General features: G+C 44.7%; 1 protein-coding gene across 3 annotated transcripts in view; it reads right to left on the bottom strand.

Annotated features, from left to right (window-relative positions):
• The window catches only part of IL1R2 (interleukin 1 receptor type 2), a 64,841-nt gene that overhangs the window by 24,118 nt on the left and 14,609 nt on the right, over positions 1 to 26,114 (bottom strand). The window contains exons 3-10 of one of the 3 annotated variants that reach the window (XM_028103966.2): positions 25,006 to 25,133; positions 23,983 to 24,247; positions 18,492 to 18,672; positions 15,481 to 15,655; positions 13,300 to 13,362; positions 11,348 to 11,483; positions 9,499 to 9,641; positions 7,335 to 7,528 (exon numbers count right to left, since the gene is read on the bottom strand). In XM_028103966.2, the coding sequence (XP_027959767.1) occupies positions 7,389 to 7,528; positions 9,499 to 9,641; positions 11,348 to 11,483; positions 13,300 to 13,362; positions 15,481 to 15,655; positions 18,492 to 18,672; positions 23,983 to 24,247; positions 25,006 to 25,133 (1,231 nt within the window). In that variant the 3' untranslated portion in view covers positions 7,335 to 7,388. Of the gene's footprint in view, positions 1 to 7,334; positions 7,529 to 9,498; positions 9,642 to 11,343; positions 11,484 to 13,299; positions 13,363 to 15,480; positions 15,656 to 18,491; positions 18,673 to 23,982; positions 24,248 to 25,005; positions 25,134 to 26,114 lie in introns of those variants that run through there. The other 2 variants (XM_028103963.2, XM_088026600.1) reach the window with 2 other exon arrangements.

Below are 26,114 nucleotides of genomic sequence, written 5' to 3'. Positions count from 1 at the left end.
CATTACTCAAGAAAATATCAGGGATTCAGTTGCTGAGAGAAGATGCAGAGGTGGAATTTTCCAGATAAGGTCACTGTGGTGCTGTGACTAAGGCCTGTGGGGGTAGTTGGCTCAACAGAGTCAACATTCTTGGGTCAAAGATCCTAGATAAACCACAGCATGCCTCACCATCACCCCAGGGCACCGCCCCAAGCCTCTCCTCTGTCATTTCCAGGGAGTTCCCTGGGATACCGATGCTGCCGGGCTGGGGTCCACACTCCGAGAACCAGCGGCCTGCACCAGCACTTGTCTGCCTTTCTCCCCAGCACCCCTGGGGCTGCTGTGGTCACCCGGACACCCGGTGCCAGGTGGGAGCAACAGTGGCCTGCGAAATCTGCTCCAGAGGCCAGGGGACAGCTTATCCTAAAATTCAGTGTGAGTGGAGTCAGGGCTGTGCCAATATTGTATTAACACCTGGGACTTTTTAAAGGGGACATGTGAGAAGCCAGTGCGATGTGCAAGGCCCAGGAGCCACACCCTTCCTGCAGAAGACAGACCAGACCGCCCAGGCTGGCAAGCCCCTCTCCCTGGACAGAGGAAGCTTCCTGCTGAGACCCAGCAGGGCAGGATCAGGGAGGACAAAACTCAGACCGCAATCTCAACGTTTTTGAGGTTTGGTTTCTTTACCCTCAACTTTACAAGCACAAATTTAATCTTTGAACTTTTGATGTCTCCTTAGGAACTTGATAGTGAAAAAAGAATTGAAAGTCAAAATCGGGCTACGGAAAATTGTTTTACGACCTTTTACTGCTAATGCTTGCCTGGTTTAACATGACTGTTTTTCTGGCTTGGCTGTGCTTAATAACGGATATTCGATATTCTTGCAAAAAATAAAATAAAATCGGGAGCATATCTACTTGGTTGGCTCTTTACTTTTGGCCATTTATTTCCTCGCAGAACTGCCGGTGAGCCGTCACGTGAAGCTGGAAATAAGTGTGCTAACCACGAGTTTCTGACACCCAGGCTTTGCTGGCCCTCCCCAGGCTAGCCAATTCCTGGAGCACACTTTTCAAATGCAAACCAACCAATACAGATCCGCACCCCAAGCACCTCCTTTTATCAGTCTCTCTCACACTCGGGGCCACCACCCACCTGCCCTAAGCCAGGCACCAGTGAAAAATTATTCAATGAAGTTAGTCAAACTAGCCAATCCGAAGCCTGCTCCCCCTGTCTTGTCCATCTTCCACAGAAACAGCAATGAAGGCCATGCTTTGCCCTCACCCCCTCTGCCTCCTGATCCAGCCTGGTACTTCCCCACGCGGCTCTGCGTGGCATGGGGTGTCCCCTTCTTCTGGGATCTGCAACAAACCATCTCTTCAATGACAACCATTTCCAAATCTGTTGGCCTCACCATACCTGAATAATAATAAAACCGATATTTTAGGAGCGCCTGGGTGGCTCAGTTGCTTAAGCATCCGACTCTTAGTTTTGGCTTAGGTCCTGATCTCAGAGTTGTGGAATCAAGCCCTGCGTCGGGCTCCATGCTCAGAGCAGAGTCTGCCTGAGATTCCCCCCCTCTCCCTCTACCCCTCCCCGCTACAATAAATCAGTCAATTAAGATAATAATAATAATAATAAAACCTACATTTTAAAACAGTAATTTGGGACAGGAAATTTAATTCACATACGTTCCTAATCATTTCTGAACCTTCTGGGGGCTAAATCTACATTGCCCACCATCAGGCCAGAAAGATCAGAGAAAGTTCACTTCTATTTCCTGGACAAGCAGCGTCCAAAAGGTCACGCGGGACTGTGTGGGTGGGCTGCTCAGCCCCACCGTGTGGACACAGGCTGGTTGGAGTCCCACAGGACAAGAGAACCAAAACCTGGGAAATGCTGTAGGGAAGAGGGACACTTGGGTCCCATGCCTGGTGCTTCCTTCCCTGCGTCACTTCCCGAGTGACAACTAGAGTCACTCTTGTCCCCTCACAGATTCCAGATGTAGCTTCGGTGAGTTTGGAGAAGAACGGGACACCTGGATCTCAGCTCTTCTCGATGGCCAGGTTGCCCCCAGGAAAGCGAATACTTGCTCTGCTCCCTCTTTCTGTATGCTTACAAAGGACTCAGCATGGCATGGGGTCCGTTGTTCCCCAGCTGTGCTGAGTCCTGGGAGTCAATGTTAGGAAAGCCTCCGTGGCTGCCCATCTAAGCCACGCAATGATGTAATATTGAAACTGAGCCGCCGTGTCCTCACCTCCGAAATGTGGGTTACAGGATTTGCCTTGCCGATTTTTTTGATTAAATCGGGTAGAACATATAAAATCTTGCGCATTGTAAATGGTTGCATGTTGGTTTCCTCTTCATTCTTGCTTTTTTTTCTCCCTCATCTAAAGCTTTCCCTGCCTCGGTCCTTGCAGCTGGCTGAGCTGCTCCTGGCCCCATGTGGCTTACTCCTGGGCCTTCCCTCGGGGGCCTGGCAACTGCAGATAGGCTGTTTCTGAAGAACCAGGGCAGCCCCTCTGGAAGTTTGTTGGCAGGAGACTTTGTTTTGCTTTGCTTCATCCAAACAAGAAGGAGGAAGTGGTTTCTGCAGGCACGCCAGGGAGGAGGAGGGCATCCTCCATGGCTGAGCCCTGTGGGAGACGGGCTGCAGGCCCCCCAGCACCACTGTGGTTGTCTGGCCGGCCACGTGAGCCATGAAGGGGGAGCTTCTGCAAATGCTCAGGGAGGTTTCTGGTACAGCCGCAGACAGAGGCTGCCGCCCACCGTGGCAACTGCCCTGCTCATCCTCTGGACACCCTGGGACACTGCGGGAGGCCAAACACAGCAACGAGGAGCCCTCGAGAGACGACATGGTTGGCAGATGCCCACGGGTGGGGACAAGAACAGGAAAACAACCACGAAACACGAGGCCCATTTATAGTGTCCAAGTGAGCTATTGGCAGGAGTCGTGGAAATAACCAGTGAGAATTTGGGAGCCGGGGCAGGAGCTGGGAAACTCGGAAGAGTCATGCTGGTGGGATCACATTTGTTCACACAGGCTGGCGAGTGCTGGAAAAACCCCAGTAACACACGATTTCTCTGTTCAACCAGCAGACATTTCTGCAGTATCTACCCGGTAGTGAGACCCCGTGCAGGTGCCGGGGGTGCTCCTGTCCCTGGAAGGTCCTACGGTAGATATACGATCCTACCCGCTCCGTAAAGCCCCTACACATCCCCCTAGCACAGGAAATCCTGGAGACATCAAATTTAACTTTAGTGCATAAATTATTGTTGGTGCCTGGTCCTGGTGTCCACTGCCATCCTCAGTCAGTTCTTGGGGAAGTGGTATTTGGCGACATAGGGCTTGCTTCCCTACAGGTAGAGCCTGGAAGTGTGAGGCTGTCCAATGCTGGTTACTGCACTATCCCCCTGATTTTGTAGGGGGAGGTGAGAAAATTCCATTTCAGGAAGTTTGACCAGAGGAATGAGCATAAAATAGATGAAGACATCAAGAAAAACACATTTCTTTTGTTTGTTTAGTTTGGACTCAGAATTAAGCAGAAGCCTTAGTTCAAGACACACACTCTTCACTGGTCCATGAGTGACCTGTTTCTTAATCTGTTTGATAATAAACAGTAATAATCCATGACTCAGTGGGAGATCTAGAACTTGATGAAACTGACATCTTTCTAACTCATCCCCGCCCGGGTCCCCCACCCATCACCCGATGTGTTCACCCTCCCGAACCTTGGGTTGCTCATCCTCTTGCTTTTTTAAAACACAGACAATTGTAAACCTTTAAAATCATATAGGGCCTGGTAACTGCAGATACATACATCTCCAAATATAGTTAAAATATACTTTTATCACATATGTGTTCTTAAATATAAATACATATAAAGATATGTATGTATGCATGGATGCAGAGAGAGATTTTAGTTTTAGTTGTTTCTCACTTTCACTTCACTAAAAAGCGATCGTGCTATAAATAGATGTTTCTGGGACTTATTTATTTATTTATTTATTTGAGAGAGACAGAGAGAACAGAGGGAGAGTAGGGGGGAGAAGCAGACTCCCGCAGAGCAGGGAGCCCGATGTGGGGCTCGATCTCAGGACCCTGTGATCATGACCCAAGCCAAAGGCAGCCTCTCAACAGACTGAGCCACCCAGGCGCCCCGCGGGGACTTATTTTTTACTTAATAATATATTTCTGAGGTTCATCCATTTTGCTGTGTATAGCTATATTTTATTCATTTTCACCACTATAGAAAATTCCACTGTGCTATTACACCTCAGTTTATGGACTCATTCTCCTGTCTAGTGGGTATTTGGTTATTTCTATACTGTTGGTTTTTTCGTCTGTATTATGGAAATTTCTAGACATACGCAAAAAGAGACAGGATTGTATAAGGAGCCGCCATGCACCCACCACTGGTGTTAACAACACCTGGGAAGTCAATCGCATTTCATCCATACTCCCCCCGCCCCCCAGTACTGGACCATTCTGACGCAAATCTCAACTATCATCCATAACTATTTCTGGAAGTCAGAAATACAACCACTCTTCTTTCAAAATGTAACACAATCCCAATATCATACTTACACCTCGCTATTATAGTAAATCTGGTGTCCAAAATTCCCTGGTTGTCTCCTGTTCTTTCTAAGAGCAAGACGCCCCCCTCCCTCGTGCATGGTGGTTGGAGGAAGTGCATAGACTGTGCAGGCAAGGTGGGGATCTCCAAACTTGTTGGCAGCTCTCTTCTGGCTGCAGTCAGCTTCTTTTCTGGGTCACAGCTGGACCTACCAGAACCTGAGGGTGGGGAACTCCAGGGAGCTCTGGAACAGGGGACCCAGGAAGGAAGAGAACGAGAGCTGCATGGCGCCCCAGCCTGAGCATCCAGAACAGGCAGAAGCACCCAGAGCAGCCCTCTGCTTGCATCTCAAACCTTGTGTCCACTTTGTTCACGGTCAAAGTTCCGAATTCGAGGCCAAAAGTCCCTTGCCTGCTCCTTCTCATTTCCTTCTCCTTCCTTCCGTGCTTACAGGCAAGGAAGGAAAGAGAAGAGAACGGGCAGGGAAACACAAAAGTCAGGCTCGAAAACTGCCTGTAAATGTCCTTGGTCTAAACCAGTGGTCAGCGCACTTTCTCTGTACAGCGCCAGACAGCAAACAGTTCAGACTTTTTGGCACGATGCCGCCACCGTCAGAGAGCAAAAGGAGCCTTAGGTGATCCATGAACAAAACAACTGTGTGCTCACAAAACTTAATTTACAGAAACAAAGGGCAGGCTGCATTTGGCCAGAAGGCTGTAGTCCACCTGTGGCCTAAACAGTACAACTATTTTGTTCCTATGTTTTTGATAACCAAATATAGCACTCTAGGATAATTGCTGTTCTTAGTCCTATCTTCAGATCAGAAGACTGACAGCCTGGCTAAAGGCCTCGACTAGGATCAGAGGCACCACGTGGTAGAGAGTGAATTGAACCCGAGAAGTCTGTCTTCAAAACCCTTGAGTTTTTCCGCCTTTTTTTTAGCTGCCAATGCATTTTAATATTGTCTTAACCATATAAATTGCATAAACGCTATTCGGTTTTTCCTTAACGTTACAATTATTTCAGTCTTGCCTTCTTGTTAATTACAGCTTACAAATGACGCATAATTGTTCATCATCTGGTAATAGGTTTCGCTGAAATACTTCATACATCTATTTATCTTTTGTTGTTGAATTAGTCTAAGATGAATTCCCAGGAGCAGCGTTCCCGGGCATCTCTAGGACCAGGTAGTAGTGTGCTGGGGAAGGAGGCCTGTGGTATTTGCCAGTTTCTATGGTGTCAATACCCCCACGACGGTGGATTTTAAGCTTCTAACATGACATCACTGAACAGAGCTGGGAAGAGATGCCACCCTTGGCTCTTGCAAGGAGCAAGCTGCACCCAGCACCCCCCTGGCTTGATACAAATTGCCTTTCTGCTTCCCAGTACCAAGTTATAAATGGGATTACAGGATGTGGGAGTTATCATCTGGAAATGACCTTGATGTGGCCTTTTAAAACTGGATAGCGTGTGAGGGCCTGGGTATCTCAATATTGTTTTAATTTATATCTCTATTACTGAAACAGATCATTTTTCCATGGTCCCCTTGTGTGTGTTTCTTCCACAAATTCCCTATTCACGTTCCCCCATCCATGAGGGGTAGGATGCCTTTCTTTAAGGCCTGAGTAACTCTATATGCTGTCAATATTAATTCCTTGAGCTCGCCTGACATAATTTCCTTTATGTTCTGCTTTTATTCTTTTGTCATGCAGGAATTGTAATATAATCAAGCCTGTCCACTTGTGCTCTGGCGATTCTTTTATTGGTAGTGAATGCAAGAAAATCCCTCCTATTTTCATCTATTCCACAAACGTGTATTAAACGTTCCGTAGGTGGCAGGCATGACTCCAGGTATTAGGGATACAGCCATGACCAAAATAACATCTCTGTCCTCGTGCCATTCCCATGGGGAAAACTGAAAATAAACAAGTACATATGTAATGGAAGGTCTGGTGGTGATAAGATCTATAACAACACAAAGCAGAGGGAGAAAAAGAGAAGGGATGGAAAGAAGTGCCATTCAGAAGTGCCTCTGGGAAGTTCACTTGAACAAAGACTTGAACTCAAGTGAAGGAGTGAGTCATGCTAATTGTTCTGCAATCTCGTTTTTTAAAATTGAATTTATTAAGTTAACTTGAAGGGATTGGGGGGGGAGAGGGGAATGGATATATGATATAAAAGAGGTTCTGATTATTTTTTTCCAATGTATATGCAGTTATCCCAATACCTTGCCATCCTCCTTATTTTCAGAAGCTTTGTTATAAAGCTGAGTCTATTTCTCAGGTCACTAAAATGTCCTAACATGTATCTTTCTCACAGTCTACTTTATTTTAATTGCTATTTTTTGGCACTTCCCTTTGAAAAAAATTCACCAATTTTTGCTGCTGCTCCTTCTTTCGCATTTCGGAATCCCTATTTCTAGTCTCAAAATGAAATTCCATCTTCCCCAAAAGGCAACCGACATCTTCTTTTTGTATCTATTAACACCTTCCACGGAGCAGGGCCAACATAGCTTTTTAATACATTTTTGTTAAATGATGAATGAATGAACTATAAAACTCTTTAGATGTTTTCGACTCCACCTCACTCTTCTAAATAGGTCACAAGTGTCCAAGAGCTACTCTCCCACCCACATGCACGCTTGCTACTGTCACTTGGTTTCAGAATAAACATCACATTCATACTTCAGTCCTTTACCATAAACACAGCAGCTCGTTAAACCAACTGAGGAAGAGCAGAATCCTCACAAAGGCCAAGTCAGGTCCATAAAAAAGGATATCGTTTGTCTCTTAATCGTTTTATTGTCTTTATTTCACTTGAGTAAGATTGAAAATCTTAATGGCCAGTCTTTAACGTGATCAAACCATGTGCTTTTCCAGTTCTGTGTTTACACCGTCTGTGCATCCATATTCCCACCAAAACCAAGCAGACCAGGGAGAGGGGGGCCAGCATGGTCCCCCAGGAGAATGTGGTAGCTGTAGGAAGAACAGAGTCACATCATGGGTGGAAGGAACATTCTCTCACTGCCAAGCAGGACAGTGCAGTGCGTGTTTATAGAGAAGACAGGAACTGGAGTTCATTTTTTCCAATAATTATGCACTGACTTTTCAGAAAGCATGCCCCTTGCATCAGATCAAGGATATTTGAGAAGGACATCTGCGGTATTAGGGAACAAGCCAGGTAGAATGAACAGCCATCAGAGAGAAAGAGCACAGAGTGGGGCGAGGTGGCAAGGGTCTCTGCTCCACCTGTTGAAGAGCGTGCAATAAGACATTATCTGTTCAAATCTCAACCAGCCAACTGGGACGTGGCCAAGGTCCAGCGTGTCCTCTTCCGAAGAGCATGAGTGTCAGGAGGATGACAGAGACTGACACAGGACAAGAAAACCAACTTGAATAAAGGAGCTTTAGGGGTCAAGATTATTGCTTGGACCCTGCTATTTTATATTCTACTCCTTGGCATCTGTGTGTCACGAGAATGTGGAGAGTATGAATAAAGACGTAACAAGCAGACACAAGAACATGAGTGTTCGGGGACTCACTGATGATGAGGCCAAAGTTCCACATTTTAAAACTACTATTTATCATCATCTGGGCCTCCGGGAATCAACTCAATCTCAGACTATTTCTCCAGATGATTCTTCTACCTTAACATCCCACAAGGCTTAGAAATGGGTCAAGCTTTAATTTGCTGAGCAGCCATCTGGACGTACCTCTCCATGCTGGGGACAGGCTTTTAGCTGTGCCCTCGGCCATGAGTCACGGCCAACCCAGCAAAGGACATGCCGGGAGACAGCTCATGTTATAGAAATGTTTAAGGGTTCCCAGCTCCGGGCCCAGACAAACCACAGGTTCCTTTGGGTCACAATCTGAACCCCAGAAGAGGGCTCTGCTTCCTGTGGGACCCTTCCTTTCCAAGTCTGGACAACTACTGACTCTTTCATGGGAATGACCTAAAGCACCAGCCTTTGCATATATGTCCTAGGACAGTGGTTCTCAAACTTGTATAGGAAAGGAGCCTGCCAAATTACCTTAGAAGAATTTGGGTAGATCTGGGGTGAGCCCAGGGCTCTGTGTTTTCAACTAGTGGCCCAAGTGGGCAATGCTGGCGGTGCTCAGACCACAACTGGAGAAAAGTTGTGTGTCATGCTCTGCCCCGAGGCTTAACCAAATCCTCAGCTTTTCAATTACAAGTACGTCTGCAGCTGCCTTCCCAGCAAACACAGAGAATGTGGAGCAATTTGTTGGATTGCTACAGACTGCCCAGAAGGCATAAGAAGACTGCAGCTGGAGATCACTTTGGCTTCTGCCTTGTCCCCTCTGGCTGTCAACGATCTCTGCGTTACCTGTCTTTTTCTCTGCGTTACCTGTCTTTCACTCCCCCGCTCCGCGCTTAAACGCTGGGAAGAAATCAGTTTGGTCCAAATGATAGCATGGGTTTCTCTTTTCTTCTTAAATGGGCACTGGGTTGATTTGACTACAGTCTTGTGCTTTATTTCCTGGGTACTGATGACTTCAACCCTAAAGCTGCCCTGAGCCCTGCAGATCTGCCAGTGCCCAGCTCTCGGAGAAGGAAGTTCCTCAATTTCGGGCTAAAGACCGCCCCACCCTCCTCGAGGTGTCAGGAGAAAACAGCTAGTCCTGCGGATCCGGGGGCAGAACCACGCGAGGACACAGGGTTTTTTTAAGTTTATCGCAGAACCATCTTATCTTTTTTTCCAAAAGTCAGCTTGCTACTTAAATTTTTCCTTGAACATAATCTCCCAAAGCCAGCTCCCACCCGACAAAAAAACAAATCATAAAAAATGAGAGCTCTGCTGTGGGTGCTCCACTAACAGGAAACGGAGGACTCCCTAAGCAATCATCTGGAGACCTAGTAGCTTTGCCCGGCATCCACAGAACACTGGCCATGCTGCTTTCCCCTGGAATGTTCCCCAAATACATACCTTCTTTGACCGTGGTACGGAGCGTCTGAAAACTCAGTGTGTTACGGACAAGGCATTTAAAATCCGTGTTCAAATCCTCTCTTATGACTGGATCAAAAACCAGTGGCACTTCAATGTAGTTCTCATTGTTCTCTGAGTATTCCCTGAGTGAGAAAACATTCACTTAAACCTGATGTATCAAATGCAAGCCCATCTTTATGACGGAGACGCCCAAACGTTCTCAATGAGAAGGATCAGCTGTGCTTAAATTGGTCTCAGGATTCATAAAGTCAGGAGCACTTGCCAGGATATCGGTTCCCTATCTGGGAGAATTTCTAGGCTGAAGGTGGGAGTGACACTGAAGATGTTGGTCCCTGTAACAGGATGCTTGTCACAAGGAGAACTTAACAGGAGCCAGTTTCGTTTGGATAATGGAAAAATTCATTTTTTTAAGGCCATTGATGAACAAAGAGTCAGTAGTAGGAATAGAAATGTCTGCCTTGGAGATACTTGACTGTAAGGCCAATAAATCATTTGCACACTGAGGAGGAGGGATTTTCCAGGAACCCTGGCCTCCACCGTGTTTCCGCCTCTCATCTCCATAGCCGGCTGTCATTCTGGGAACTCAAGCTCAGGGCCGAGGGCGGCAGACAGGCCAGGCCAGGGAATGTTCTAGCCAGCATTGCCACCATTTATAATATGATCATACTCTGAAGACGTTTCCCTGCTACCTAGAAGCATGAATACAAATATCACTGATGCGGATCTGCTAGAACTTTTTTTTTTTTTTTTTAATCCTTGGGAAGTTAGTCTCCTTTAAGCGTGCAGATAGTATGAGTAAGCTGACATGGGGCATGTGAGTGATGCCAAGCTTTTCCCAACAAGGACTTTGCAAGCAAGCAGTTGTGCTAACCACATATAATTTTGACCCACTACAGTGCATCCAGAAAGACTTTTTTGATAGGTCTTTGAAAAAAGACAAAAACTGGCAAGCAGAAGTTGAGGCTAATTCATTGTACTGGAACTTGAATTTTAAAAATCCTTGATAATTTGGAACATCGAATGGTCTCCTTTCCTCAAATACAAATGGCTCACATTTACAAGGTCTGACTGTTCTACTTTTGGGGTGAGAAAACATTTTCCAGAGATGAATGCTTATGAGAACAGAGTTCTTCCTTTAACATTAACCTTCCTTAGCGCCTGTGGCCACCCTCAGATATCTGTGGCTTTCAGACTCTTTTGAAGGGTGTGCGAAAATGTTTGACACCCAGGTGCAGGGTGCAGCATGGAAATGTATGAACTCCAAAGTATTTTTTTTTTTAAACTTCAAAAGTCAAGAAACAAATGTTTAAGGAAACAGCTAGAAAATGCAACATCAATGCCAAGTAGTTGACTGTAGCCCAGCTCCTACAGGAAGTTTGATTCTCAAGAACAACTGGTAAGACTTAGCAAAACTCAATTTTAAAAATCCTAAAAATCTGCGGCATCTGGGTGGCTCAGTCAGTTAAGTGTCTGACTCTTGATTTCAGCTCGGGTTATGATCTCAGGGTCGTGGGATGGAGCCCTGCGTTGGGCTCTGTGCTCAGCATAGAGTCTGCTGGAGATTCTCTCTCCCTCTTCCTCCACCCCTCTCCTGGCTCGTGCTCTCTTTCTCTCTCTCTCTAAAATGAATAAATCAATCTTTAAAAAAATAAAATAAAATTCTAAAAATCCAACAGTTTACAATTAAAAAAATTATTTTTAATGGAGTGTGCGTGTCATACGAATAGGTCTGGTATGACATTGTCTCTAAAAGGAAGAGCAAAGCCCTCGGAAGTCCCATAAGATGCTTCTCAGCTGACAAAGATCTTCACCATCTTCACCCACTTACTGGCGCTGCCCCTCGGTCACACGGCCTCCCTGGTAGGCATTCTCTATTCTGGTGTTGTTGGCCATCCACCAGAGCATGGTGGTCGACTGTGTCCCGGCTCCCAGAAACACCTTACATGGGATTGTCAATCTTGATCCTGTGCAGGGCAAGACACCGCACATCAAACGTCAGAACCCAGCCAGGGAAAAGGGGTCACGCCAGCCCCTGTGTCCACCAGCAAATCCAAGTGGTGGACCCTTCCCCACCTTCTCAAACACCCCTCGCCAGCCAATTCTTACCTCAGAAGGAAACTCAGTTCCCTCAAATGATTCCATTCACATAGAACACCAGTATTTATCAACCGTCTCCAGTTCCCTCAACTGGTCTTCGTGAGAGATGAAAACCCTGAGGGCACATGGCTTCCCCAAGGCCCCTCAGCTCCTACAAGGCCTTCTGAACTCGTGGATGCCTTCTCCCACACTTTATTCTAAGTACCTCAAAAAGTCACATGAACATTTGGATTCTTTCTCTTTGCCCATCGCTGGTCTCAGCCCTCGTGTGTCCCCCAGGAACCCCCCAGTCGCACATCATGCTCTTTTGGGATTAACTCTTTAAAAAAAGCCACTGAATTTTATATGCATGGTATCTTCTGCAATTGTTTGGTGTGATGATACTGGGTCCTCCCCCTCAGTCACTAGAAGTTATATATTTTTTTAAATCACCAAAGGGGAGGAAAGAAAAAAAAATGAACAAATCCTTCCCATTTGTTTCTTCCTCATGGGCGATATGCCTCCATGTGGTGGGTCTTTTAATGTATGGCCCCCCTTCAGGCTCTTCTCCCTCCCTCACCGCCTCTTACAACCTTAAGATTTCTTGGCCAAAAGCAACCCATTAAATCTGGCCTCATGTGATTCTGCCATGCACATGAATGCCTTCAAGGCAACGGGGTGGGAAACAGCTCTACTCGGCTGGGGAACGCCAGGGAGCCAGGGTACCGGAATCCCAGGCAGCACCCACCCTGGTCTCCACTTCCTCAGGTTTCCAGGTGGTTGTTCCAAGGGCCAAGGCAGCCTGTGTGAGGCAGCAATCCCAGCGTCTGCACAAAAGTCCCCCTTCTCTATGGCCACCAACTAAAATTTAAATATAAGCCCAGCACAGAACAGAGGAGAGCTGGATGTATGGATGGGAAGGAAGGGACGGAGGGAGGGACGGAGGGAAGATGAGGCCTACAAAACCATTATAGGGAAACAAACACCAAAATGGCACAGGCTTCACGGACACACAAGGCCTGTCCGAAGCCCACCCTGACTCCAGTGTGGCTTTTGACCTTCAGTGAGCCACACTGACGCCCTGAGCAGCTTTTCCTTCTACAGAAGGACCCCTACGGGGTCGGTGTTGGCACTGAGTGGCATCCCGTGAGACACGGTGACAGTAACAGGGAAGTGGGCACTGGCCAGGACAGCCCAAGCCACAGCCACAAATGGGGTGAAAAATGCAAAACCCTGTCAGCCACTCTCATCATCCACCTTGACCCGCCGAGCAGCCATTTCGGCAACAAGAGACCATCTCTGTGGGGCCAGCCATGACAGGGTCAGCCTCACGTTACAAATGGACTCTTAGGGAAATGCTATGCATCAGCCAAGTTTTGGTAGAGAGACTTATTTAAAACATACTGCAGGTACTGGCCACACAAGGGAATCATGCTGTTAATCCTCTCACACGGTTGATAACTGCCACCAGAACACTGGGATTTTTACATTTAGATTTTTGCAGGGCAGGTGTTCATGGAACAAAGTATACCTATTTTCACACAATGCCATTTCTAACATCTAACAAAAGGAAAGATGTTTCTGCCTCTCACGCCGGGGTTCCAGGGTCCCACCCAGGCACACTGCACACCCCAGGGACAGGGGACCCCAGGGCTTTGGAACTGCAGGTATCCCTGTGCATGACACAGTCCTTGTAGGCCTTACCCAGTGAAGCTAATATGGTCTGGTGGGGGGAGATAATTACAGGAATTGTCTCCTCTTCTTTTTCTGAGAAGGATATGAGGAAAAGAGATTCAATTAGGGAAGCCATCATTTCAAGCTGAGACTCAAGTTCCATTGTTTAGCTAATTAACAAAGTTATCCTCTACAGTATGGCCAGCCATTGTAAGATTCGACCTTTGTCTGGCAAAGGAAACAGGCTCTCCACAAAATTGAGCATCTTTGGCCAATGCCTTTCCCAGAAGAGATATTACTGGAAGAGACCACAGTTAAAATACACATTCCACTAACAGATGTTCTTTGCTCTGTGATAAATAATTAACCATTCCCCTCCCCAGCTTCCTGAATGAATTCTTAATAGTAATGTTCACAATTCCCACAAGATAGGCTTTATCCCAACGTCTATTTGCCCTAAAATCTCCCCCTCTTCTCCATTCCTGCGTCCCCGAGTGCCTGCCACAGAATACTACAGAGTCACTTCAAAAACATAAATAAAGACACAGGAATTTGGGAACCACCTGTTTATACTGCGAATCCCACACTGAGTGATAAAGAGCATAACCCACCATTGGCTAATATGTCTTGTTAATGGAGAACATAAACTGCTTTGGGAGGCAGATAGAGGTGGACCTCTGAATAGGAACCCAGCTCCCCAAGAGGCAGGTCTCTCAACAGCTTGAAGAAAGTGGGCACCTGAATTGGAGCAAAAAGCATGGCTGGGGTGGGCAAAGGGCTGCCCATCTCCACGATCACTCGCTCCATCCTTACGTCTTCCCTGCAGAGCATTTTGAAATCCTAACATGAGTAAGCATTAGGCAGCGTCACTCACAGTGGAGGGGCACATGGCTTCTGGACCAAGACGAGGAGCCTCCTCTCAATCGCCCCCCCACCAACACACATAATCACATGCCTGCCGCACAGAGGCTGGGACAATGGAGAGGCAAGGGAAAAAAAAAGCCTCAGGGGCTAAATACCTCTGTGCCTCACAAATCTGAGGATGCATCAGCATCACGGGGTGGGGGGGGGAGGTGTTAAACACAGATTGCTGTGGTCCCGTTTCTAACCCAGTAGGTCTGGATGGAGACTGAGATTCTGCAAGTCTAGTGAGCACCCAAGTGCTAGACCACCCTTTGAGAAGTCCTGAGAAAACAAGTGTGATCACAAGCCGGGGTAATATGTGGGCTGGTCGCCCCCTAGTGTTCCTGTGCAGTATCACATGGCCAGGATAATTCTGAACCCTTTGAAAGTCACCTGGAAGTCCCCGTGAATCCCCCGCGGGGGAACAAGGAGTTGATATGAATGAATCCTCACAAGACTATGTAATCTAGAGATTTCAGCTCATGGGAGACACAATTTTCCCTGTGGTAAAACTGAATCTCTGGATTTTCTCTGGGAGGGGAAAAAAAGTTAAACTTCTCCCTTCATGGACCAATTATTTAACCTTAATATATTTCCAAAAGCCCTCTGAAATGCCCTAAAAAAACTCCAAATGTGTATTCAGTATATAAAATAAAGAAAAGCAGCATACTCTTTAGGGCAGAGTCCAGGACTCAAACACTTTTCTGTTCCTTGCATTAAACTTGATGTCCAGCATGTAGGCAGTAAATGCTAAGTAATTTTAAATACTCATCAACACTGTTCACAACATTATTTTCAAGTAGAACTCATTTAAGCCAATGAGAGCACTCACTCCTTGAAATTCTGATTTCAAGGGCCACGTGCCTTGGGGAAGTCCGAGAAAGGGGAATTTCCACTGGCTATGTCAATGCATAGCCTTCTAACTGAAAAATCCAATAAAATCTTAATATCCTAGAATTATACATAAAGTTATGACAACCATGTTCTGATGGCTGGCCCTGGAGGTGCAAGCCTTCCAAAGGGACCTTCCCAGTGAACCACTGTTTGTCCCCCACTGCTGGTGTGTTTTAGCCACACTTGGAACCGTATCAACTACCCAGCGATTCACCTTTCCTCATAAAAACACCCCGTTTTCTATCTTTCAAAGCTTCACACACATGTCTCATTAGCCTGATGCTTTAGGCAAGTTGATAGGTCTGGTTTCCTTTCATACCAAAGACATTCAAGGAGTTCTACGTGAATCCTCATTTGTTCTTTGCATGCTTGTTATTGGCAGGGTGGGGAGATCCCTCAGTGGCAAGTACTCACTGTTGACACGTAGTTCAATATTCCTAGTCACGTTGTACGGCATGCCTTCATGGGTGAATGTCATGGCACAAGTGTAATAACCCGCATCCTCCACAGACACATTCTGGATGATTAAGCGAGAGGTTCCCCTCACACTTAGAAACTTCTCGTTGTCTTGATCCAAAAGGACAGAATCCTTAAGGGAAAATACTTTTCAGAGTTATGCTATGTACTAATTTATATCTCAAAAGCTATATATGAATATCACCCATATTATCAATCAATGTTGAATAAGCAACCCAAGAATTGCCCTGGTATTTACTTGGCGAATGGACTTTGGACATACCACTAACCGTATTTTTTAACAGAGGGAATTTGTTAACAGATAAAACGAAATTGTAGGATTTGTTTAACCACAATGTTTATAGCACATCTGTGTAAGCACAACGGGGAAAAAAAAGAAACTATCTCTTATTTGATAAACAAAGCCATTACCACCTTGGGAAACATGGAGGGAAGAGTAGTAGTATGTCATCAGGTTGACTGTAATATTCAGAAATATTCAGGGTGAAAGTAATATTCAGGAAAAATGAAGAAATGATGTTAGAGTAATGACTTTGAAAATCCTTTCAATTTTAGGAGTTTGTAAAGACAGAGGAAAATGTGTAAGAAAAAACTAAGTGTGAGGAACAAGGGCACACTTTCCATATGGACAAAAGATTCTGTGGGTTCTGCACCACAGAACTCTCAAAAGCAAGGCCTCCAATAACAGAAAACGTTGAATGGGATTTGAGTAAATATCCCAGTGAGCGCAATGTGTTCTCAGGAACCTATCTTTCAAAACCATGATCAAAAACTTGAGACAGTCAAATATAACCTCAAGTCATCTCTGAATCTTGCTCTGAACAGGAGCACAGACAAACTGGAATAGTTTGTCAGCTAGTGGCTCATAAAGTATTATATTTAATTAAAAAGAGAGATTTTATTGTCCCTAACATGAGTCCCCAAACATGAAAAAAAAGCCAAATGGGGCTCAGCACCCCAGTTCTTCCAAGGCCCCCAAACCCCCAGGGCTCCCTGCATGGCAGTGGTGTGTGGAGCCTGGCCTCCCGTGCTGGAATTCTGGCTTCCCCATCTACCAGCTGTGTGACCTTGGGCAAGTGCCTTACATGTCTGTCTCTCTGTTTCCTAACCTGTAAAATGGAGATATTAACAATCCCTACTTTGTTAGGTTATATGCCAGGGAATCTAGAGCAGAATTATACACAGTACCTGCTCAGTAATGATTAGCACTGGTATCCTATATGTATCTTGTAGCTATAATACCAGTCAACTGGTTGACCTTTTCTTGATTAAAGGATTCATTTCTATCAAATTTTAAACAATTAACTGTACTTTTCAGTATCAGTCTATGGTCTGTCTATATCAGGGGTCTGCAAATTTTTCCTGTTAAGGGCCAGACAGTAAATATTTCAGGCCTACAGTCCATATGGGCTCTGTCCTCTGCTAAGTTTAAAGAGCTACTCAATTTGGCCCTTGCAGTATGAGACCACAGAAACAGCATGGCCATGCCCCAGTAAAACTGTATTTATGGACACTGAAATTTGAATTTTATATCTTTTTCACATATCATGAAATACTAGTCTTCTTTTAATATTTTTTTAAGATTTTATTTATTTATTTATTTGACAGAGAGAGAGAACAGGCAGGGGGAGCAGCAGGCTTCCTGCTGAGCAGGGAGCCCACAGGGCTTGATCCCAGGACCCTGGGATCATGACCTGAGCCAAGGGTAGACGCTTAACTGACTGAGCCACCCAGGCACCCCTAATTTTTTTTAAAGATTTATTTCTTTTAGAAAGAGGGACAGAGAGAGCAAGCGTGCGCTCAGGGGAGAGGAACAGAGGGAAAGAAACTTCAAACAGACTCCCTACTGAGCACAGAGCCCAACGTGGACCTCGATCTCATGACCTGAGCCAAAACCAAGAGTCGGACGCTCAACAGACTGAGCCACCCAGGCGCCCCTCTTTTAATTTTTTTTAACCATTTAAAAAAGTGAAAACTATCCTGGGCTGTCGGGCAGGTGGCAGGTCAATTTGGCCACTGGTTATAAGCTATAGTTTGCCCACACCTGCTCTACACAAGTGATCTATGATAGTATTTATTCAATCAGTCAAGAAAACAAATTGTTTATATTTACTCCTTTAGCCCGAAAGTTAATTATCATGTGCTTTAAAAAGGCTTCATTAAGGGGCACCTGCGTGGCTCAGTTGGCTAAGCGACTGCCTTCGGCTCAGGTCATGATCCTGGAGTCCCGGGATCGAGTCCCGCATCGGGCTCCCTGCTCAGCAAGGAGTCTGCTTCTCCCTCTGACCCTCTTCCCTCTCTTGCTCTCTATCTCTCATTCTCTTTCTCTCTCAAATAAATAAATAAAATCTTTAACAAAAATAAAATAAATAAAATAAAAAGGCTTCATTAAAATGTGTACACAGATGTTAACTAAACCAGTAGTTTTCTCTACATTTATTTTTTTCCCTACATTTCTATAGACAAATGACAGTGTGAAAAGCTATTTTCTTCAGCTGTCACTTACTCTGCATTCATTTTGAATTCTGGTTTCTCAAAATTCTACTCTGAGGACCCTTACCCAAGCCACACACAGATGAATAGAACATATTAATCACGCCCCCCCTTTTTTTAAAGATTTTATTTATTTATTTGAGAGAGAGAGAATGAGAGATAGAGAGCATGAGAGGGAGGAGGGTCAGAGGGAGAAGCAGACTTCCCGCTGAGCAGGGAGCCCGATGCGGGACTCGATCCTGGGACTCCAGGATCATGACCTGAGCCGAAGGCAGTTGCTTAACCAACTGAGCCACCCAGGCGCCCCACGCCCCTTTTTAAAACAACTGTTGAAAAAAAAAAAAAAACCAGAAATATAAAAGTGAATGTGTTGCCTTCAGAATGGGTATTTTATATCTTTCCTGTGGCTAGTAAAGACACATTTTAATTAAAGTAGCAATTTTTTAAAGATGTACCTTGTACCACTGAATCTTCACGTCCATTTTGTTATGGGTGAATTCACTCAGCTCAGGGCAAACTAAGGACCCAGAGGTTGACAAGGTTAGAATTTGCGGGTACGATATGAAAGGCAGGGAAGCTTCTGTCTTCTCAAAAACCCTGAGCTCAACGGACATTTCATCACAGTAAGAGGCATTTCTGAAGTCAAGGGAAAAAAGCATAATAAATGATAAGGCAAAATAACAGCAACGCTAAATGAAATTGAGAATAATTTCCCCAATCCCATTAAATTCTGGGAATCATCTATCAACTGAAGCCAAATTTCAGAAAACTGCGGAGAACTTTGGGTAAGATCTCTTAAATATTTTTGCAATACTGCACGGGGGAAATGAACTTGGCAAGTTTGTTTTTAATTTGGGGTTTTTTTTTTTTGGTTCACCTAACTCTAACCTCAGTATCATAATTCTATCAAGACCTTAGAACTGGGGAAAGGGCGGAGGCATAACACTGATAAAAACATGGGGAAAAAACAGAAAAACATAAAAATATAGTCATCTCAGCTAAGTAAGTTCCTGGCTACATAATCTACAGAAACCGTGAGAATGTGCTGTATAAGGAGGGGCGGGGTGGGGCAGGGAAGGACTGAACAGCAAAAGGTTAAACAGTCTATATCTAAAGAAGGAACAAAATGTGACAAATATACGTGAGAGAAGTAAGTGACAAAAGCTTACTACCTGAAAGTAAAAAGAATTAATTCAAATAGATAAAACCAATATCTAATATGATATTTCATGTCTGGCTAAAAAAAAAGGAAAAAGCTGAACAAACATTTTAGGCACAAAGAAATGCAGAAAGCTAGCTATCACCTTGAAAAGTACATATCTCACTGTAAGTCAAAGAAAGGCAAATAAGGACAAGTCTAAAAACGGCGCACACCTGAAAAGAGTCATTGTACCAGCCGGAAGAGGCCTGTACTAGGTGCTCTATATATGTTATTTTATTTATTCTCCAACCCTACAAGGTAGGAATTATTATTATATCATTTTTAGATGAGGAAAATTAGGTATGCAGAAATGAAGTCATTTCCTAAGGCTGTAGAGCTACTAAGAGGTCAAACCAAAGTTAGAAGCCAAGGAAGGCTCTGGGAAAACCCGTAAATTCAGGCAATATCTCCGGAAACCAAACTTACTACACATATCAAGAGTTCCAAACCTGTTCACATTATTGATCTGGTAATTCCCCGTGGGCAAGACAGTCCGTGAAAATAACTCAAAAGACTGATGGGTGGGGAATAACTTGATCACCACTCACATTCTCCGTGTGGTGTGGCATCCCCACATGGTGGGGTGGTGGTAATTAGTGCTGTTCACCGAGTATGTCCAGTTCCCCGACTCTGAGCAAACGGTGGAATTACACATCGTGGCCCCACTGTGGGTGGGTGCAGTTATAGGACTTTTTCTAGTCCATGGGATGTATGTGTGTCTCTTGTACACAAAGTTTCAATAACCAAGCGAGACACTCTAGAACATGTCTCCTTCTGGTATGACAACCAACAACATTTGAGATAATGTCTGCTCCTTCAGTCTGGGTTCCTGATTGTCTGCCAAACCATCATGGGCTTGTAGGCTTGTTGCATGTGTGATAAATAAACCTTTGTGGTTTTAAGCCACTGAAACTTGGGGGCTGTTTGATTTAGCAGCATAACCTGCCCACCCTGGTTGACAGTGAGTTCTAGGTCAGAAGATTATAAAAATCACAGGAACATGGCTGTGTTAATACCTGCCAAAGGGTATTAGGGCAACCATTGGTGATTCTCACTCTGCTGGAACCCCAATCTTAGAGCTGGAAGAGAGTTCTAAAGAGCAGCCAGGGAGACTCTCTCACATGCTAAAAAACCTTGACCCTGGGATTTCTTCTGCCCCCCTCAATCTCAGATCTCTCTTTTTCTACAAGAACAGAAAATAAAGGGGTGCCTGTGTGGCTCAGTCGGTTGATTGACTCTTGATTTCGGCTCAAGTCATGATCACAGGGTGGTGAGATCGAGCCCCACATGAGGCTCTGCACTCAGCCGTGTGTCTGCTCAAGATTCTCTTTCTCTCCCCCTCCTTCTGCCCGCCCACCTCTAAAATAAATAAATAAATCTTTTTTTAAAAAAAGAATAAAAAATAAAATAAGGGTAATATTTTTTAATCGAGTATAAAAACAAACTTGAAGACAAACATGACTCAGCTCACATCTCCCTGATTTTTGCATATTATCACTTCAGTAATCAATAAGTATTGCCTTTGGGAAAGAAAAGGCATTTTGATGTATATATGGACCATTTTCTATGGTGCTCCCCATAACTAGATGCTTCGCATGCTGTGATTTCAAAGGACTCTCCCAACAAACCCCTTTACCAGAGGAGAAAACTGAGATCCATAAATGCCAAGTAAGAAGACCAAGGTCCTACTGGCTAGAAAATGAGAGGGCTAGGATTTACACTCATACCATTCCAACTCCGAATTCCATTCTTTTTCTACCACACTATTAAGTTTTCCCAGTAGTGCTCCTTAGGAAAACATTAGAATTTTCTCTACTAAAAGGAAAGAAAAACTATGCATTTATAGCTATTGTAAAATCAGATATCCACATTGCCCTGATATGGAAATAAGAGACTGCCTAACTATTTCCTAGGCAGGGTTCACTGACAGGACTGAACACACTCACCCATCCACCCCCATATACCACACACACACACACACACACACACACACACACACATACACATACACCATCTAGGACTGGGGCTGATATTGTCTGAAATTCTCCCATTCACCAGTAATTCCCTTGTGCTATGAATGTGCTTTCTTTGGTTCTCTTTCTAAATGAAAGTACTCGTAGGTACGGTTTCTCCTTAAATCAAGCAGGTTTATGAAATGTGCTGAGACTCTAAAGCTAGCTGGTAGAAGGAGTGGGCAGAGCCTGGGGGGAAGATACAGGCAGCAGCTGAAGAGAGAAGACCAGGAACACGACTTCCCAGTCTGCCTTAATCCTTTCAGGAGAACTTAGCCAGGCAAGGTTTAAAATCACCAACACTAACTACACCTACAGCTTTCTCCTGCATGAAGCAGCAAGCTTTGCCAAGACCACTGAATGGGGAATGGACAGTCTTTTCAATAAAAGATGTTAGGAAAACTGGATAGCCACTTGCAAAAGAATGAAGTCAGACCATTACCTTACGCAATGTATAAACTTTAACTCAAAATGGATCAAAGACCTAAACATAAGAGCTAAAACTATAAAAATTCTTATATGAAAACACAGGGTAAATCTTTACAACATTACATACAGCAATGATTTCTTAGATAGGATATCAAAAACATAGGCCACCAAAGAAAAAACAGAATTGAACTTTATCAAAATTAAAAACCTTTGTGCATCAAAGAACATTATCAAAAGAGTAAAAAGGCAACCCGTGGCATGGGAGAAAATAATTGTAAATCATATATGTGGGAAGGGATTGAGAGCCAGAATAGATAAAGAATTCCTACAATTCAAAAACAAATAAGTTGATTAAAGAATGGATAAAGATGTGATACACACACACACACACACACACACACACACACACACACACACACACACAGAGGAATATGACTCAGCCATAAAAAAGAATGAAATCTTGCCATTTGCAACGACATGGATGGATCTAGATGGAATAACGCTAAGTGAAATAAATCAGTCAGAGAAAGACAAATACCATATGATTTCACTCACAGGTAGAATCTAAGAACAAAACAGATGAACAAAGAACAAAAGAGACAAACAAACAAAAAAATTCTTAAATACGGAGAACAAACTAGTGGTTGCCAGAGATGGGTGGTGGGATGGGAGAAATAGATGAAGGGGATTAAAAGTATACTCAGTGATGAGCACTGAGAAACGTACAGAACTGCTGAATCATTATACTCTGTACCTGAAACTAACATAACACTGCATGTTAATTATATTTCAATTTTTAAAAGAAATGTAAAATAATAAGACAACAAAAACATTTTAAAGTTACAAATGGGCAAAGGACTTGAATAGACTTCCGGCCAATAAAGGACATGGAAAGAGGCTCAGCATTACTAATCATTAGGGAAATGCAAATCAAAAGCATAATAATCTATCACTTCATGCCCAGTAGGATGGCTATTATCCCTCTCCAAGAAAAATCCAGAAAATAGTAAGTGTTGGTAAAGATGTGGAGACACTAGAACCCGTGTGCACTGCCGATGCACTGCCGGTGGGAATGTAAAAATGGAGCAGCTATTCTGGCAAACAATATGATGGTTCCTCAAAAAATTCAACATAGAATGACGAATTGTCTCCTGAGTTTGCACCCAAAACAAGTAAAAGGGACTCAAAGAGATCTCTGTACACCTATGATCAGAGCAGCATTACTCACAATAGCCAAAAGGCAGGTAGAATGTCCACTGACAGATAAACGGGTAACCAAAGTATGGTATATTTATGCAATGGAATAAAAAGTCTTAAAAAGGAAGGGAATTCAGACGCATGCTGCAGTCTGCATGACCCTCGAAGACACTGTGCTCAGTGAGAGAAGCCAGTCACCAAAGGACAAATACTGCCTGACTCCACTCCTATGAGGTATTTAGAGCAGTCAAATTCACAGAGACAGACAATAGATGGGGGCTGCCAGGAGGGGAGCCCCCATGGGGGGAGAGGGAGAGAGGAATTCGTGGTTAACTTCACGGGCACAGAGCTGCAGTGTGAGAAGATGAAGAGTTTTGGAGACGGACGGTGGTGATGGTTGCACAATAATGTGAATGTGTTTAACACACGGAACTGTACGTATAAAAGGGGATAAGATGATAATTCTGATGTTATGCATATGTTACCACAATTAAAAAAACAAAAAGCAACAGGACAAAGAGGAAGGGGGCTACACCCCACATCAGGGGCTGTGGGTTCCAGTCTCAGCTCCACACCTACCACCTGGGAACACTTTATAAGTTAGCTCGGTCCCCTCACACGTACAATAAGCAGTTGGATGAACTCATTCCTAAAGTCTCATCCAGTGTTCTACATCGATTTCTTCTGTCCATGTGGACGCAGGCATGAACAAAATGGATCAAGTCCCTGTCGGCCTAGAGTTTACATTCTAAAGGGGTAGACAACATTAAATATGTAAACACATGAGTGTGTCAGGTGAGGAAAAATACGAGCAGGGGAAAGAGAGAGTGTGTCAGGAGTACTGGTTTAGGTAAAGGAGCTAGGGAAGTCCTCTCCAAAGAGGTGACGTTTGAGCAAAGACTTCAATGAAGGGAGAGAAAGAGCCATGAAGGCATCTGGGGAAGGCTCTCGGGTAGGAGGTATTCAGGAACAGTGAAGAGGACTAAAGATAGCTTCTCACCTATGCACTGGATTTTGAAATCCAGGTTATCACTGAAAAACCGTGCAGAAGCCCTTCTGGAAGGAGACCCATTCCTACCCTAGTCCCGGGGTGTTGTGGGGGCTTACCTGATAGTGCAGATGTAGGTGCCTGAGTCCTCCTGCAAGGCTGGCAAGATCCAGAGAGCACCATCCTGGATCCACATTCGCGTCTCTTCTTCCCCGGGGACCTTTCCAGTAGAATCGTTTCTACGCCACGTCACGTTGACATAGGGGCTGACAGACGCCCACAACCAGAGCTGCGCCTGGGGGCACCTCAGGACCACAGGCTCCCCTTCTACCCTGAAGTCAGTTTTGAAATGCTTGCCAAGAAATTTGCAGTTTTCGGCAGCCACTAAAGGACAGGGAGACCACAGTCAAGCTTTGGGTCCAAAACCTCCTTTGATGGGCACATCTGAAGAAGCCAAGTGCCCCGAACAAGTGACCTGCACCCTGGGGTTATAATGACTTCAAAATTCCCAAAAACAACTTTAGGGCTTCTGTCCATTCCAATTTAAATTTTGGGGGAAAAGTTAAATCTGGTTCACAGGATGACAAAAAATGATTAAAAAGTTGGGTCATATTCTTCACTTGTTGACTCCTTAACATTAAAAGCAGATCTTGGCTGAGTTCAGACAGAAAAAGAGCTTAGTTGTGACAAGACATGTGGTTAAAATCTAAAAGCATCTTTTATTGAGGGCAAAAGCACCACTTCCTTGACTCACTCTTTGGCAGGAATGACTGATACCCAGAGCAAGCTCCGTGCAACAGAGGAGATGGTTAGGAGGAAGGATCTGCCCCACCTTGCTCTTTGAAAACAACCAACTTTACTAGATAAACAACTACTTTCCCCAGAGAAGCTGCAGGCAAGCTCTCTTCAGCTGAGAAGAGATTTTTTTAAGACTGTATTTATTCATTTGAGACACAGAGATACAGAGAGAGAGAGAGAGCATGAGCAGGGGGGAGAGGCCAAGGGAAAGGGAGAAGCAGGCTCCCTGCTGAGCCAGGAGCCCAGTGTGGGGCTCCATCCCAGGACCCCAAGATCATGGCCTGAGCCGAAGGCAGACGCTTAACCATCTGTGCCACCCAGGCACCCTAAGACTCACTTCTTACCTGTGCGTTCCTCAGGCGGAATGGTGAAGGCTGAAACGCTCATTACCAACATGTAAAAGATGAACATTTTTTCTGGCAACTTTTGGAGGACACAGGAGGTGGAGCTCTCAGGTCCAGCACTCTGCAGCCTATAGGAGGAGACAGAGGGGTCACCAGGAGCCACACACAGCCAGAGAGACAACACCCTGAAGACAGTCCCAGAAGCAGGTTCTAGAGGCTTCACCTGATGATAGAAACTTTTTGCCTAGACTTTAGACTTTTTAACAAGAAAAATGCCGAAGTTTTGGAGTTGCTCCTCAATAGCTACATTCACTGAGCACACCTAATATCAAATCCCCAGAGTACTTACAAGGTGTCTTGGAATAGGTGTTCCATATTCTAAGTGTCTCTCCTGAAGTGTGCCTTAGCATGCCCTGCCCTGTGCTAAGATGCTCTTTCCTCAGCTATGGCCACTGCTCAGGTTCTCTCCTCCTTCAGGTCTCTACTCAAGCATCACTCGTGGTGAGGTCTTCCCCGACATTCCTGTGTAAAACTGCACCACCCTTCTGCCATTGATCAATGCTCCACATTTTTCTTTTCTACACTATTGCTCTCTATGGCATTCACCATCAACCGTGTCTCCTCCCTCTGGAAGGCCAGCTCATGGGCTCAAAGATCCTACTTTATTTTACTCACAGCTATATCCCTAACTTCTATTTGTTGAATGAATGAATGAGTGAATTAATCACTAGAAGTCAAAAGGTCCTCATATTTTACTTGTTGGAGAACTTTTTCTATTGTTTTTATGGATTAGCTCTTACTTTACATACAATTCCGACATACACTGTTGGATTATATATATTATATATACCACTAACTCTCTGGTGTAGAGCATGCTGGTGGGGGCAGGGAGAGAAATAAGGTCCAAATAGTGAATAGGTTACACAAGTTCATGAAGCACTCCTGGCCACATACCTCCCCGAGACCAGAGCACCAGGTGCCTCTGTATCTCCCTGCAGTTCTCACACCATATCGTAATTACCTGTTGTATTAGCTCCCCAGTGTCCCAACAATACTGCCAGCAATCCACCTCCCCAACACTCAACACTGAAATGCGTCAAACAATCGCC

The sequence above is a fragment of the Eumetopias jubatus genome, unplaced genomic scaffold, assembly GCF_037043125.1.
Source record: "Eumetopias jubatus isolate StellerSeaLion01/CBP00866 unplaced genomic scaffold, mEumJub1_p1.0 scaffold_9, whole genome shotgun sequence".
Taxonomy (NCBI): Eukaryota; Metazoa; Chordata; class Mammalia; order Carnivora; family Otariidae; genus Eumetopias; species Eumetopias jubatus.
This window is presented reverse-complemented; position numbering and strand designations above follow the sequence as displayed.